Source organism: Leucoraja erinacea, chromosome 1 (assembly GCF_028641065.1).
Source record: "Leucoraja erinacea ecotype New England chromosome 1, Leri_hhj_1, whole genome shotgun sequence".
NCBI classification, from domain to species: domain Eukaryota; kingdom Metazoa; phylum Chordata; class Chondrichthyes; order Rajiformes; family Rajidae; genus Leucoraja; species Leucoraja erinaceus.
Window position 1 is genome coordinate 53,823,139 of NC_073377.1, and position 16,574 is coordinate 53,839,712.

A 16,574-nucleotide genomic window follows, 5' to 3' on the forward strand; every position below is an offset into this window, starting at 1 on the left:
TTAAAGGTGAAATTTTAAAAGTACAGAATCTTTATGTCCCTGTTCGGTTGAAAGGAAATAGTAAAAATTGGAAAGAGCCATGGTTTTCAAGGGAAATTGGACACTTGGTTCGGAAAAAGAGAGAGATCTACAATAATTATAAGCAGCATGGAGTAAATGAGGTGCTTGAGGAGTATAAAGAATAATGAATCTTAAGAAAGAAAAGAGTATAGAAGTTGGGATGTAATGTTAAAATTGTACAAGGCATTGGTGAGGCCAATTCTGGAGTATGGGGTACAATTTTGGTTGCCTAATTATAGGAAGGATGTCAACAAAATAGAGAAGAGGACAGAGGAGATTTACTAGAATGTTGCCTGGGTTTCAGCAACTAAGTTACAGAGAAAGGTTGAACAAGTTAGGTCTTTATTCTTTGGAGCGCAGAAGGTTAAGGGGGGGACTTGATAGAGGTCTTTAAAATGATGAGAGGGACAGACAGAGTTTACGTGGATAAGCTTTTCGCACTTAGAGTAGGGAAGATTCAAACAAGAGGACATGACTTGAGAATTAAGGGATAGAAGTTTAGGGGTAACATGAGGGGGAACTTCTTTACTCAGAGAGTGGTAGCTGTGTGGAATGAGCTTCCAGTGGAAGTGGTGGAGGCAGGTTTGATTTTATCATTTAAAAATAAATTGGATAGTTATATGGACGTGAAAGGAATGGAGGGTTATGGTCTGAGTGCAGGTAGATGGGACTAGGGGAGAATAAGTGTTTGGCACGGACTAGAAAGGGTGATGGCCTGTTTCCGTGCTGTAATTGTTATATGGTTATATTATATGGTTATTCTAAATTCCCTCAGATTGTTTGAGAATTTTCTCATAATAATCATCATGCCCATTCCAAAAGCATATTAATACCCAATACCCTCACTGATACAATATCAACATCCCGATACTATTTATACGATTAAACTTATTGTGACATAGAGCGTAGAAACAAGCCCTTTGGCCCAACTTGCCCACGCCGACCAAGTGCTCCAACTTGCCCACGCCTCACCTGCTGCATTTGGCCCATTTCCCTCTAAATCTATCCTATCCATGTACCTGCCCAAACGATTTTTATACATTGTGATAGTACCTACTTTAACTACCTCCTCTGGACGCTCATTCCATATAACCACCACTCATTGTGTAAAATATATATTTTTTTAATTTTATTTTTATTAGAAGTACGGTAAATTACAATCCTACACAACACATATATCTTAATACATTTTTTGTACCGCTTCATTTTTTTTGAGCTTTAAGAAAAAGGTAGAAGTAAGGAAAGTAAAGAAAGTGCAAGAGAGTCGTGAAGTGCAAGAGTGTTGGGAAAAGAAAGCCCCTTAGGAAAGAAGTTAGAGAAGGAAGTAAAGTGAGAAAATAGACCCTAGAAAAGAAAGAAAGAGAAAATAGAAACAATCGCTCTATTATAACATGAAACTCCGCAGAAAGGGGACTACCAACCAAGTCTGTTTTTGTTGTTTTACCTCCCGTTACCAGGTCCTGTTACCACTTATTTATATATTTGTTTGTTTTTTTAATTACTATTGCACCTCATACTTGTAATAGGTCCAGAAACATAGACCACGTCTTTTGGAATTGGTCTGCTTTACCTGCTAGGAGGAATCTCATCTCTTCCAGATGTAATGTTTCAAACATATTTGATATCCACATTTTTATTGTTGGTGTCGGCGCATTTTTCCAGAATTTAAGTATAAGCTTTTTTCCCATTATTAGCCCGTAATTAAATAAATTCTTCTGAAACACGTTTAATTCAGGGTTACCTTCCGATATTCCGAAGATAATCCATTCTGGTTTTGGTACCAGTTTTATTTTGATCAATTTTGAAAAAATATCAAATATTTCATACCAGAATTTTTGGATTTTTGTACAAAAAACAAAAGAGTGTGCTATGGTAGCTTCTTGACACAGGCATTTATCACAGATTGGTGAAACATTAGGGAAGATTTTATTTAATTTAGTTTTTGAATAATATAATCTATGTAATGTTTTAAATTGGATGAGCGTATGTCGTACGTTGATCGAACATTTATGCACCTGTAGTAAATGATTATCCCAGGTCTCTTTTGAGATTTTTATAGCTAATTCTTGTTCCCAATCTTTTCTAATTCCATCTGTTGTGGGTATTTCTATGTTTAAAATGATATTATATAGGTACGATATTAAATTAGCTGATTCCGCCTTGGTCTTCATTGCTTCATCCAATAAGTCGGAAGGCATATTATGATAGTCTTTTGTGTGTTTTTTCAGATAATCACAAATTTGAAGATATTTAAAATATTGGTTATTTTTCAAATTATATTTCAGTTGTAGTTGTTGAAATGATAGTAAATTCCCCAATTCATACAGATCTTCGAGCGTTTTAATTCCCATTCTTTCCCATTGTATAAATGATTTGTCTATGATTGATGGTTTAAACGATGGATTATTGACTATTGGTATTAAAAGAGATAGGTTTCTTAATTTTAAATTCTGTTTTATTTGTTTCCATGTTCTTATTGTGTTATGTATAATTGGATTTTTATTATAATTTTTATTATTCAAATTTATTGGTGAGAGGATGGTCGCTCCTATATTACTCGGGGAGCAGTCCCCTTTTTCCATTACCATCCAGTCCGCCTGCTGTGCAGAATTGTCCAGCAGGTGAATCATATTTTTAATATTTACTGCCCAATTATAATACATAAAATTGTGTAAAATAGTTGCCCCTCAGGTACCTATGAAAAATTTCTCCCTCACCAGAAGGGTCTCAACCCGAAAGGTCACCCATTCCTTCTCTCCAGATATGCTGTCTCAAACGCTGAGTTATTCCAGCATTTTGTGTCTACCTATGATTTAAACTAGCGTCTGCAGTTCTTTCCAACACATTAAATCTACTTCCTTTAGTTGTCGATTCTCCTACTCTGGGTAAACAAAAAAACTCTGCGTTTAAAAAACGGACATTTTTTCCAGGATGTCGTCTGCACACCAAAGTTCGCACTTGACCGGAAACGACGCACGGTCAACCCAGGTCTGTACTACTGTAGTGGTTGCCTCCTCCCCGGAGACTGGGGAGACACTTAAACATCTGTAAATCAGTGCTTAAATGTTAGTCAGTTAGTTTGGAGGGCTTTTATGTGAAGGGGGTGGGGGGGAAAACTTTAATTCTTAATCCCCTACCTGGTCGGAGAGGCGTGGAGCGGGCAATGCCTTACCGGGTCGCCGTGCAGTAAGCTCCGGAGCACTGTGGCCGCCGACTCCCAACATCGCGGTGCTGGGGCTGCGGGCGTCCGGCCGCGGGTGGCGCCGGTTGTAGCTCCGACTCTAGAAACTCTATCCCTGGCTGCGCGGCGCTCCAAATCCAGCGCGGCCGGACGCCCGCAGCCCCACGATGTTGTGAGTCGGCGGTCACAGCGCTCCGGAGCTTACCGCACGGCGACCCAGTAAGGCATTGCCCGCTCCCCGCTGGTATCCCAGCGCTGCGACGCTGCCGACTCACAACATCGCAGAGCTGGGGCTGCGGGCCGCGCTGGATTTGGAGCGCCGAGCAGCCAGGGGTAGAGTTGCCGGGGTCGGAGCTCCAACCGGCGCCACCCGCGGCCGGACGCCCGCAGCCCTAGCTCTGCGATGTTGGGAGTCGGCGGCCACAGCGCTCCGGAGCTTACTGCACGGCGACCTGGTAAGGCATTGCCCACTCCCCGCCTCTCCGACCAGGTAAGGGACTAAGAATTAAAGTTTCCCCCTTCACCCCCCCCCCCCACCACATAAAATTCCTCCAAACTAACTGACTAACATTTAAGCAATGATGTACAATGATTCCCCGGTCTCAGGGGAGGAGGCGGCCGCTCCAGACTTTTCAAGCCGCCCGCGCTATCTACCTAATCTACGCTAAAAATCTTCCATTCGGAAATCCGAAAAATTCCGAAATCTTGCTAACACTGGGCCTGGTTTTTACTTTAAATCTGAGGTAGCAGTGCTGTTTTTTTCCATAGCAGGCAAGGTAGGGATCAAACTATAATTATCCATAATGTTATCCAGAACAGTAACAGAATCAGGCTATATAATGTAAAAAAGGTTATGATGAATTACCTGATATGGTAAATTTGCTACACATGCATCAAAGAATGGCAAGTCTGTCTTCAGCACATCTCCGACCATTATTTGAAGTTTGTTTGCAGCAGGTCTGAAATAGAATTACACGTGTTATGTAATATTTTAAATAGAAAATTCGACAAAACAAGGCATTAGCTGCAATGTAAGTTTTTTAGTAAATGATTCCGAGTACGATAGGAAAATTAATTAATACATTTACGTAACATAAATGCACTTTTATTACTTACGTTCCTTGAACTCTTTTCTGTAGTTCAGCAACAAGTCTGCTATCAAGTTCGCATGCAATTACCTATGGTAAACACAGAAATTAAATTTATATTGTTATAATTTACTGAAATCCACTGAGTTTCACCAGCAAATCTCGAGTTTAGTTCAGTGATCAAGAAACATTTTAAAGCAGGTGGACTTTGTTTTAAGTTATTTGCTGACATACAAGACGAGGATAAAACTGACAAAAGATTTAAAAAAGCTTAATTCCAGAGGAAAGATCAATTCTTCTTGATATCAAGGCTGCAGTTCAGCCAGCACAGCATCCAGAAACCTCAGGAAAAATACAGATGATAGAAATTGGGGGAATTTTTACTCCGGCTGGAGTCACACATTTAACAATGGAAAAGGTTTGTGTGCAGATAAATTACGACAGACCTATAATATCACAACAGAAATTCTTCTGGCTCTAGGACTAAAGATGCTTCATTAAGCATATTAGCATTTGGGAATAAAAGTAGCTTTCAGTTCTACTCACAATAACTAAATGTAGCACCCTGTGCAGCAAATATAGGTTACACAGAAGAAACAGAAAAGAAACATCTGCAAGAATGTATCTCTGCTTATGACATGGGATTCAATGGGTATTATAGAAAACTGTAATATATACAGTTTCTTAGGATCAAAACCACTCTGTAACATAGATGTTACCTGTATTAGAAATACACTTGCAAAGTCAGAGTTATTGCTCGCATACATACAAGGAAGCAAATAACCAGAGCTGCCAAGTTTTTTCAGAGCATTTTAGCATTCTAGTACATGAAAGTTAGTATTTTGCTGAGGAAATCAGTATTTTTATGCGGTGCCATTTTTCTAAAAAAAGTTATTTTTTATGTGCAGTCATACCCATGTAAGAGTACACGAATGCATAACTTTGCTACCAATTGGCATGTCTTCTACACACCTTACTTGACAGTGCTTTAATTGTTATCTCTTTGTAGACTGCTGTTTGAACGGCTGCTTCCTGCTTTTAGCACCGGATGATGGTGGAAGCCATTTTGGAAGCCTCCCTCTCCCTCCCTCGCTCCCTCCCTCCTCCTTTCTCTCCTCCTTTTTTTTCTCCCTCCCTCTTATTCCCTCCCTCCCCCTTCTTCTCCCTCCCTCCCCTCTCCATCTTCTCACTCGCTCCCCCCCTCTCTCTCCCCCCTTTAGCCCACCCACCATTCTGTAAAATCAAGGCCAATCCCAATGTAACTGCAATCCCACTGGCAACCTTTCACCACGAGGCTTATCCAGAATTCTATCACTGCCTAAAAAATAATCAAAGGCCCAACTTCCACTGAGAAAGAGAATTCCAAAAACTCATTGTTATACTGAACAGTCTGTGACCCATATCGCTGTGACCATAGTGCTATGTGTAAAGCCCATAGCAGTCCAGTCGGTATAGCTATATTTAGAACCCACAGAGCTTCATTTAAATTCCCACGCGTTAAACTGACAGCGCTCTGTTTAAACCTGGAGCGGGACAGGCAGTGACTCTGGAGAGAAGGAATGGGTGACGTTACTGGTCGAGACCCTTCTTCAAATTGAACTGAGCTCCGTATTGAAAATCCGTATTTAACAACACAAAATCGTACATCTGTATTCTTATCGCATTTCTGTACAAAATACTGAAAATCCGTACTACTTGGCAGCTCTGCATTGGCTTTTATGGTAGACAGGTTCAAGATGAAGGGGAAAAGATTTAATAGACATGCTGTGTTTCTCCAGCACTATGTGTTTTGCTCAAGATTCCAGCAACTGCAGCTTTGTAGCTCTAATCGATTATAGGAGTGTAATCACAAAAATAATGTGGGAGAAAAACTTGTAATGGATAACTGAAGGAAAACAAGAATGTGAATTTTTCGGAAAACCTTAAAAATCCGTTGATGGCAGAAGGAATCAGAACAAGTGTACACGCTAACATAAACAGAATCCTATGTTTAAAACCTAAATTTATGTAAAACAGTGCTTGCTTCTACTTTGTTCTGATTTTACTTCCATACCTTTTTAGCCTTTTCCAGAATCTTCACGGTCATGTTACCTGTACCAGGGCCAACTTCCAGTACGACATCTGTTGGTCTAATAGCAGCCTTGAAGAAAAACAAATTAATATTTAAAAATATGATTCTATTATGCCATGCATTTACTACAGATAATTTACACAAGTCTTTCATTGAACCAACAATTAATGCATTATCTACACATATTAGAACATTCTAGATCACATTTTAATTACTTGGCTCCACTTGCTAACACAATAGTGACTCAAGAATTGGGCATTGGGCACGGCAACATGGACAATGTCCATTGGACATCATACATTATTCCAATTTTCATTTGTAGATCAAACAGGAAGATGAAGAGTGGCAAGTAATAATGCTAAAAATTAGTGTACATTCACAAAAAAAGCAAATAAGTCCGTAAAAATAAATAATTTCTTGGGTTGAAAGAGAAATGTCCTCTAAATCGTTCAGTCACAAATATAGATCCTCGCCAGATTTTGTCAGGATTACCTTCAGAACATTGAACTGTTCGTAAGTTGATAAGTTGCAAGTTAAATGCAACTATGAGCTGAGTTCCCGCAAGGCGGAAGATGTCAGCAGACCCGCAGCATCCGGCAAATCCATCCTGCCGTCCCGCTCAATAACAAACACACAAACAAGTACACAAGCAAGGCACTTATAACTTGGGGGTTATCTGTACTCAAGGCTGTTTATTTAGGAACAGAGATCATTCAAATTGCAGCTTTAAATATACACCAAGAAGTTTGGCTATTTTTTGCTGCATCATATCATTTGATAAATGATCCGTAAATCCTCAGCACTGTTTAAAGGATAAATGAAGGACTGTTCCAATTTCCAAAATAAACTTTACATTAAAAGAAAATACTAGACTTGTGTTGGACATTTCAATCAGCCATTAAAATGAAATGTTGATATGTCTATGTATGTTGTCAAATATGAGAATCCAAAGCTTGAGTGACAGATGGCTATGCATTTGCAATATGTTTTGTCACAGTAATCTAGCATGGAGGTTTGATCTTTTGGAATTCCCAAGAAAATCCAGATAGAAAATAATGAACTCTCATCTTACCTCAGGTTTGAACTCAGGTAGGATCCAATTGATTTGAATAAGGGTACCAGGGAAAAGGGTTTTAATTTTTTTTAATTAATGTAGTTTATTTTAATGTGTTTAGTTATTAAATGTGTACATGCATATACTCTAAAAGGAGTAAAGGGACACGGCCTTGATAGGACGCGGTTCCATTCTGTTATTTGTCTTGCCAAAGCCATCTAGAACAAGCCACACCAACCACAATCTAGATCCAAGCCTTCACAGCAATGCTCTACAATGAATCAGCACTCAGCAGTGTTTAAAATAAGACATGCATGAAAGAAAACCATGTTTGACAACTTTATGGAGATGTGAGAATATAACAAACAAAATGCATTGAAGAGAACTGGTGTATTTGGATTCCCAAATACTCATTCAATAAAGTGATGCATATAACATTTCTGCATAAGGGTTATGGGTAATATATTGGCATGGATAAGGGAGAGCTAACAGAGTTAGGATTAATAGGCCATTTTCAGGTTGGATTCAAGAACGTACTATGGCCTCACCTATTTCAATCTTCGTTAATGACTAAGTTTATCATGGCCGAAGAATGAAAGAGCAATTAATTTAAATATGTATAAATATATCTGTGAATCTTAGAAAATGAAACACATAATTAACATGCAAGTACAGCAAATGATTATGAAAGCAAATGGAATGTTGGCTTTTACTGATCAGCAGGTTATTCTTTCAGCAAGAACATGGAAAAATATGGCAGTGCAAAACATGGAGCGACAAATGAATTAATTATTTTAAATGATATGGGTTAGACTGAAGCATATGACACATTTTCTTCGATTGTACCTTCTCAATGACGCTATTCACAATTAAAGGATTCTTCAGAATGTGCTGACCGATTCCAGTGTTGAAAACAATACCTAAGTAAAACAGCATAAAAACTGAAGTTACAAAAAGAAAAAAAGCAAAAGCATTATCAATATTTTGCAATCAAAAAACATGGGGTCCAGGTTAAAATTGCACTCTAGATTGTGAAGTGGAAAATCATAAATGCATTGTGGCTATGTAGATTATGGAATTTAAATGGTGTGCAAAACGATTTGGGGATCTTGGAACATAAAAGGCTTGCTTGCAGATTTACAGTACAGCATGCATCTGGAATGCAAGCCAATTAACCTGATATTCACCCATGGAAAATGCTAGAATCATTATTGAGGCAAGAGCGTGGCGTTTAAAATAAGACATGCATGAAAAAAATCCCATGTTTGACAACTTTATGGAGATGTGAGAATATAACAAACAAAATGTATTGATGAGAACTGGTGTATTTGGATTCCCAAATGCTCATTTAATAAAGTGATGCATAGAACATTTCTGCATAAGGGTTATGGGTAATATATTGACATGGATAAGGGAGAGCTAACAGAGTTAGGATTAATAGGCCATTTTCAGATTGGATTCAAGAACGTACTATTGCCTCACCTATATCGCCGAAGAATGAAAGAGCAATTAATTTAAATGAGTCTAACTTAGAAGGGGAACCAATTTCGGCTTGGACCAAAAGATCTGTTTTCATAGCTGCATGACGCCATTTCGAATGAGCGTGCATGACGACCAGCCACATGTCCTCCAGGCACTGTCCGGCAAAAACTATGTGGATTCGCTGCCATGGTTGGTCGGGGACGCGCCATGCGGAGGTCTCTTCCGGCGGATTCGGTGCTGTTTCGGCACATGATGTGCAGTCCTTGCAGTGGTCGGCAATATCAGTCTCGATATTCGGCCACCACACATGCATACGGGCGAGTGCCTTCATTCGCACATTTCCAATGTGTGTCTTGTTCAACATTTTCTGAATTTGCGATCGCAGTTCCGTCGGAATGATCGCTCGACAATCGCGGAGCAGAATGCCATCCTTTGAGGAGATTTCCGTTTGCCCATTCTGGTATAAGCGGAATTCCTTGTCCAGCTTGGGACTATTCGGCTACCCCCGAGTGACAAAATGTCGTACCTTCGACAAAATGGGGTCTTTGCTCATGTAGTTGGCAACCGTCCTTGCAGAGACGGGGAAATCGGCGTTGACCCTCGTGTTGAGCAAGTTTCAATTTCCATAATTGCCTCCTCTTTATCGAACGTCAGGTCGGGTCCAATCGGAAGACGAGACAGTGCATCAGCATTGGCATGCTCGGCAGACTGTCGGTAAATGATGTGGTAATCATATCCCATCATGATCAGGGCCCAACGTTGAAGACGATGAAACGTCATGAGAGGCAAACTTTTCTCCGGACTGAAAATAGTCAGCAGCGGCTTGTGGTCGATGATGTGCAGGAAATGTCGCCCACTCAAATCTTGGTGGAACTTCCGGACACCAAACACGATCACCGTGCTTCTTTCTCCACTTGACTAGTTTTTCTTGGCGGTCGTCAGCGTTTCGGATGCAAACTCGATTGGTTCTTCCTTGCCGTTCGGCGCCATTTGTGAGATTACAGCTCCAAGACCATACGGTGATGCATCAGTGGCCAGCGAGATCGGCATCGATGGGACATAGTGGACCAAACGAGTCTTCTGGGCGAACATCTCCTTCAACCTGGTGAATGCATGGTCATCACACTCTTTCACAGGTTGTTCAATGGTGCGCACAAAAGTTGAAAGTGCCGGTATGAACTTGCCATAGTGGTTCACCTTGCCAATGAAGCTTTCAAGCTGTTGCACATTTTCGGGTGTCAGCAATTTCACAATGGCATCCACTCTTTCTTCCGATGGCTTCAGACCACTTGCCGAGATCACATGTCCGAGATATGTGACCTGTTGTTGAAAGAATGCGCACTTATCCATGCGCAACTTCATGCTTCAGTTCACTGCTGTAAGGACCTGTTTTAGGTTCTGCAGGTGTTCTTACAATTATGTCATCCAGGTAGACTGCTACATACGGAATCCCGGCAACCAGATTGTCGACCAGTTTGTGGAAGATGGCCGGCGCTGGTCCAAACGGCAATCAGTTGTCCCTGAACTATAGACAATAGGTGCAGGAGTAGGCCATTTGGCCAGCCGAGCCAGCACCACCATTCAATGTGATCACGGCTGATCATCCCTAATCAGTACCCCGTTCCTGCCTTCTCCCCATATCCGCGGACTCAGCAGTCCCTTGTGCGTTTTGATTACAAGCAGGTTTTTTGTCTCGTCGTCCAGTTCCACTTTGAGATACATGTCGGAAATGTCCAATTTCGAGAAATACTGTCCTCCTTGCAGCTTGACGAACAGCTCGTCCACTCTTGGTATGGGGTGTGATCAATGTGCAATTGAGGGTTTACAGTCACTTTGTAGTCGCCACAGATGCACACCTTGCTGCAAGGCTTCTGAACGACAACTATGGGTGTGGCCCATTCTGAATGGTTCACATGGGTGATAATTCCCATTTCTTCAAGACGGCAGAGTTCCTTGTCGATGGCCTCCATCCGACTGAACAGAACTGGTCTTGGTTTGAAGAAGTTAGGGGCGGCATCGTCTTTGAGTATGAGCCGTGCCTTCATCTTTGTGCAATGCCCGAGTTCAGGCGCGAAAACGGCCATAAACTGGTCAAGAACCTTCTGCAGGTTGTTCTCGCACTTGCTGACCATGTCGCAATCCGTGGTAGATGACAATTCCATAGTTGATCCATTGTAGATCGAGGCATTCATGTCAAGCTTGAAAGCATGGTTCCAGTCGATGGCGTACAGGGATGTACCTTCTTTGCCAACGACGATCATCGGCAACATCTGTGTCATACCATTACAGGAAACGGCGACAGTGCATTTGCCTTTCGTGGGAATGGGCTGTCGTCCGTATCCGAAAAGGTGGATGTTGGCCGGTTTCGGAGATCCGATCCTCTCCCAGATGTCCTGACCCACTAGCGACACAACCGCACCAGTATCCACCTAGAATTGCGGATCGGCTTTCAAGACCTGCAGCGAAATCCTCAGCTTGTCCGTGATCAGCTGATGACCTGAACTCCTTTTACGCTCGTTTCGAGACGGCCAACATCACCCCAGTTCTGCCGACTAACGACAATACCGCCAGCGTGCTGGCTATCGAAGCTGAAGGGAGGAATGTGCACACATTCTCGTCCGAGCACGACGTGAGGATGGCTCTGACACGGGTGAACACGAGGAAAGCTGCAGGCCCAGATGGCATCTCGGGGCGAGTACTTAAGTCCTGTGCTACGCAGCTAGCTCCAGTGCTCATTACAATATTCAACCTCTCCCTGGCCAAGTCCGCGGTCCCTTCCTACTTCAAAAGATCCATCATTGTACCGGTACCTAAAAATGCCTCCCCAGCCTGCGTGAATGACTACTGTCCGGTGGCCCTCACCTTGGTAGTCATGAAATGCTTTGAGAGGCTGGTCAAGAAACACATCTGCGCCTTCCTCCCTCGTAACATGGACCCACTACAATTCGCTTACCGTCCGAACAGATCCACAGACGATGCGGTCTCCCAGGTTCTGCACACCGCTCTCTCTCATTTTGACAGCCAGAAGGGAGTCTGTGAGGATGCTGTTCATAGACTTCAGTTCAGCCTTCAACACGATAGTCCCCACCAGACTGGTCGAGAAGCTGCTGGAATTGGGGCTCAACACCCCCCTGTGTGCCTGGGTCCTGGACTTTCTCACCACCAGGCCCCAGGTAGTCAAGATGGGAGGGAATACATCGAAGTCCCTCACCCTGAGCACAGGATCCACCCAGGGTTGCGTCCTCAGCCCCCTACTGCACTCCCTGTACACACACGACTGTGTGGCCAGGTTCAGCTCCAACTCGATAATCAAGTTTGCTGATGACACTGTGGTGGTGGGCCTGATCTCAGATAACGATGAGAAGGCCTACTGGGAGGAGGTGGCTGATCTGGCACTCTGGTGTCAGGACAACAGCCTCCTCTTGAATATCAAAAAAATTAATCAGCTGATCGTGGACTTTAGGAGGGCACATCATCCGAGCACGTACACACCATTGAGGATAAATGGGGATATTGTGGATTGGGTGAGCTGCTTTAAATACCTGGGAGTTCATATCTCTGAGGATATGACATGGACATCACACGCTGCAGCACTCACGAAATTCAGAGTGTCTCTGAGGATCCTCCAGTGCTTCTACTCAGCGGCTGTGGAAAGCATCTTGCCCGGAAATATCACGATTTGGTTTGGGGACTGCTCTGCCCAGGACAAGAAGGCTCTGCAGAGAGTAGTGCATTCGGCCGAACGCACTATGGGAACTACACTCGCCCCCTGCAAGAACCATACATCAGAAGGTGCAACTCCAGCGCCAGGAAAATCATAGGAGACCCCTTCCACCCCAGCAACGGACTGTTCCAGCTGCTACCGTCAGGCAAACACCTCCGTTGCCATGCTGTGAGAATGGAGAGGTTGAGAAGGAGTTTCTTCCCAGAGGCCTTTAGGACTGTAAACTCCTATCTCTCCAGGGACTAACTTCACTGTACCATTTTACTGTTGCGTGGTGTCTTTTTAAATATTGCTGTTTTTTCCTTTTTCTTCCCTCTCACAAATATGTAAAATGTGAATATGTGATTCTGTTCCATTCTGTTTGTAGTTTATTTGTTTGTTTTTTTTGCAAAATTCGTGAGCATTGCCACTTTTCATTTCACTGCACATCTCATATGTGTATGTGATGATTAAACGTGACCTGACGACCGAGCACTTCAATAGAAATGGTCTCAGCGATTTGGTGGACTGTGTTTTGCGCTTTCTTGCCCTTTCTCAGCTGTCCTACGGATTAACACACTGCCTGGAGATGATCTTTTCAGTAACAGGCATAACAAATGGACTCGATATGCAGGTACTCACGGTGATGATGAGCAGTTGAGCCACACCGGTAGCAGGGTTTCGATCCTCCCCCCACAGGGGGATGGCTCTTCTGAAACTGTCCCTCCTTCTCCGGATTTGTTCTGGGTCGATCAAGTGGTTTCTGGCGTTGCGGACGAGTCGGGCAAACTGTATGCATCTCCTGAGGGAGCATCGATGCTGTTTCGCCGGCCATTTGAGAATCGCCTGCTGGATGAATGCGTGCCTGCAGCCCATGACCTATCCTGCAACGCATTGTATTGGCACTTTTTGCAGCATTGAGCTTTAAAATCACATGCCTTCGCTGGTGCGAAGTTCGGCAAGAAATCGAGGCAAGCTGCATAGAAATTTCGACTTTGAAATGCAGGTCCAAAGCCGTTGTGATTTCAGCATATGAAACTTCAGTTACTTCTTCTGTAAGTAAATTTTGAAGTAGTTCAAAAGTTTCTGGAGCCATTGATGAACACAAGAGAGCCTTCTTCCTCAGGTCAGTCGTAATTGCCATACTTTCAAAATAAAACTCAGCGCGCATTAAATACGAAAACCACCTTTCTCGCTCGGGATCAAAACGATCGAATTGCCAAGACGTTAATTTGAGTACACTACAGATCCCACTCCTGACACCACTTTCGTGTTCTTGTTCTATGTCTGTATAAAACTTGGCTGCAACCACACGATCTGATTGCACACTCCCTCCCGCTGTGTACAGACAGAGATAACCATATACAAAACATCTCCCTTTGTCCGGTCCACGCCACCTGCTGCACAAGAGGAGCAACGGGTCCTCCCACCCCACGGTCCACCAAACATCACAAGGAGTCTGAGGGGAACTTTATTCTTAAAACTAACACTTAGGGTGATAAGTGTATATAACGAGCTGCAGGTGGAGGTAGATGAGATAGATACCTTCATGTTTAAAACATTAGACAGGTACTTTATAGAACACGCTCAGAGGGATATGGGCCATACACGGGCAGGTGGGACTAGTGTAGATGGAGCATGTTGGTCGGCTTTGGAAAATTGGGCGAAGGGATTGTTTCCACGCTGTGACAGTGGCGGCAACGGATCCATCCATGTATGAAGACCCTCTGTGCTAAGAGACCCGCGGGGGGTGTCCAGTCTTGCCCGGCCCCGCCGAGAGCCCGACCCCCCTAGCACAGACAGAGCGCCTGTCCGCCATCCGTGCCCGCGGCCGCGTCCAGCCAGACCCGGCCCAGCGCGCGCCCCCGCACCCAGCCAGACCCGGCCCAGCGCGCGCCCCCGCGTCCAGCTAGACCCGGCCCAGCGCGCGCCCCCGCACCCAGAGCCAGACCCGGCCCAGCGCGCGCCCCCGCACCCAGCCAGACCCGACCCAGCGCGCGCCCCCGCACCCAGACAGACCTGACCCAGCGCGCGCCCCCGCACCCAGCCAGACCCGGCCCAGCGCGCGCCCCCGCACCCAGCCAGACCCGGCCCAGCGCGCGCCCTGACCTGGGCCCCCGGCCTGCCGGAGTCCTCGCGACTTCTCCTTCCTGACTCTGGGCATGTCCGCGAGCTGAGCTGCGCTCCGGCCGAATCTCAATTCAAACCCCAACCGTCCGCCGCCGCACGTGGCGAGTCACGGCCACAACCAGCGTCTCCGCACGAGCCAGTCCACAGAACCCTGGGCGGTTGCTCCGCGACCAGTACAAGGCAACGCGTGCGGCGCTCACAGCTGCGGTCGCTCCGGTTGCGTCACCACCATAACACGACGAGTCAAGAGAAGGTGCGCGGCGGTGACAGCGCCACCTACAGGGGGGGAGGGGGTGGTGTCCAGCAAAGATCTTACAGCGGAGTTTTGGTCTTTGGTGTCCAGCATCTCAAGCTCGCGCACTTTTGGACACCGGCACAACCGGCGACGTTATGGGGCGGAACCCTTCTTCAGACTGATTTATCCACCCTACTACAATCAGGACAATATTAGGGTCCTAACCCGAATCATCGCCAGTCCATTTCCTCCACAGATGCTCTCTGACCCCCTGAACTCCCCAGCACTTTGTGTTTTGCTCAAGATTCCAGCATCTGCAGTTGCTTGTGTCTCTTTTTGTTACTATCTTATATAGGGTGATTTCACCAAAGGTCAAATGAGCGTAGATCCCCCCTCACGTGACCGAAATTTTAAACTGGAGGACATATCTCAGTTTGGTACATGTTAGTGAATGGGGAAACACGCACTTTCCCACCCGTTAAAAACATGGAAAACGGCCGATTTTGGAGCTGACATTTTCTGTGCTAGTCGGGGTGACCGTGAAGCACAGCGACCTAAATTTTCAGGCAAAAAAAAAGATAGAAAGTAAGGTAATTACAAGAGAGAACTGATGGTGGAAAACAGCGGAAGTGAACAGCAAATATTTGCCGTGGTGATTTACAGGTCCAAAATATCGGGAATTATCGTGTTTGCTCGCTGAATTTCATCAAAAGTAAGGAATTATTAACTTACTTTTGATGAAATTCAGCGAGCAAACGCGATAATTCCCGATATTTTGGACCTGTAAATCACCACGGCAAATGTTTGCTGTTCACTTCCGCTGTTTTCCACCTTCGGTTCCCTCTTGTAATTACCATATTTTCTATCTTTTTTTTTGCCTGAAAATTTAGGTCGCTGTGCTTCATGGTCACCCCGACTATCACAGAAAATTTCAGCTCCAAAATCTGCCGTTTTCCATGTTTTTAACGGGTGGGAAAGTGCGTGTTTCCCCATTCACGAACATGTACCAAACTGAGATATGTCCTCCAGTTAAAATTTTCGGTCACGTTAGGGGGGATCTACGCTCATTTGACATTTGGTGAAATCACCCTATACTGAGCTACATGAGCCTAACCTGACTTGAGTAACTCCTTATTTCCGGTCAATAATGACACCCCATTAAAAAGAAATGTTATAGTTTGTGTGTCATTCCATTTTTAGTTCCAATGCATTTTCTGCACACTCAGTTCAGTCAATTCTGTCCCACCTCTTTTACCCGCTAACCATTTCGTGTATTTTCCTCTCCTTATTGCCAGTCATCAGTGTAAGAACTTTAATTTTCCTCCCTAAACGATGTTGAAACTGTAACAGCTAACTAAAACCTTTCTCCAGTAACAATTTCTTTAATCAAGTTTTCAATCAACTGCAAATTGCTCCTCTGTCATAGGAAAACTTTCTTTCTTTGTCTACCCATTGAATGTGTTTTTTTACTTTAAATAGGCATTGTTGTTTGTTATGTCATTAGTAAATTTTATTGACTTCCAAAGATCACTAACTTGGGTCCCAGCATCACACGGGAGGGCTGGTGGTC

General features: G+C 44.0%; 1 protein-coding gene across 1 annotated transcript in view; it reads right to left on the minus strand.

Moving 5' to 3' along the window:
- dimt1l (DIM1 dimethyladenosine transferase 1-like (S. cerevisiae)) overlaps positions 1-14,991 on the minus strand; it is a 28,343-nt gene extending 13,352 nt beyond the window's left edge. The window contains exons 1-5 of the mRNA XM_055634915.1: positions 14,749-14,991; positions 8,301-8,374; positions 6,383-6,469; positions 4,358-4,419; positions 4,107-4,200 (exon numbers count right to left, since the gene is read on the minus strand). Of these exons, the coding sequence (XP_055490890.1) occupies positions 4,107-4,200; positions 4,358-4,419; positions 6,383-6,469; positions 8,301-8,374; positions 14,749-14,803 (372 nt within the window). The 5' untranslated portion in view covers positions 14,804-14,991. The remainder of the gene's footprint in view (positions 1-4,106; positions 4,201-4,357; positions 4,420-6,382; positions 6,470-8,300; positions 8,375-14,748) is intronic.
- Positions 14,992-16,574: the final 1,583 nt, after the last annotated feature.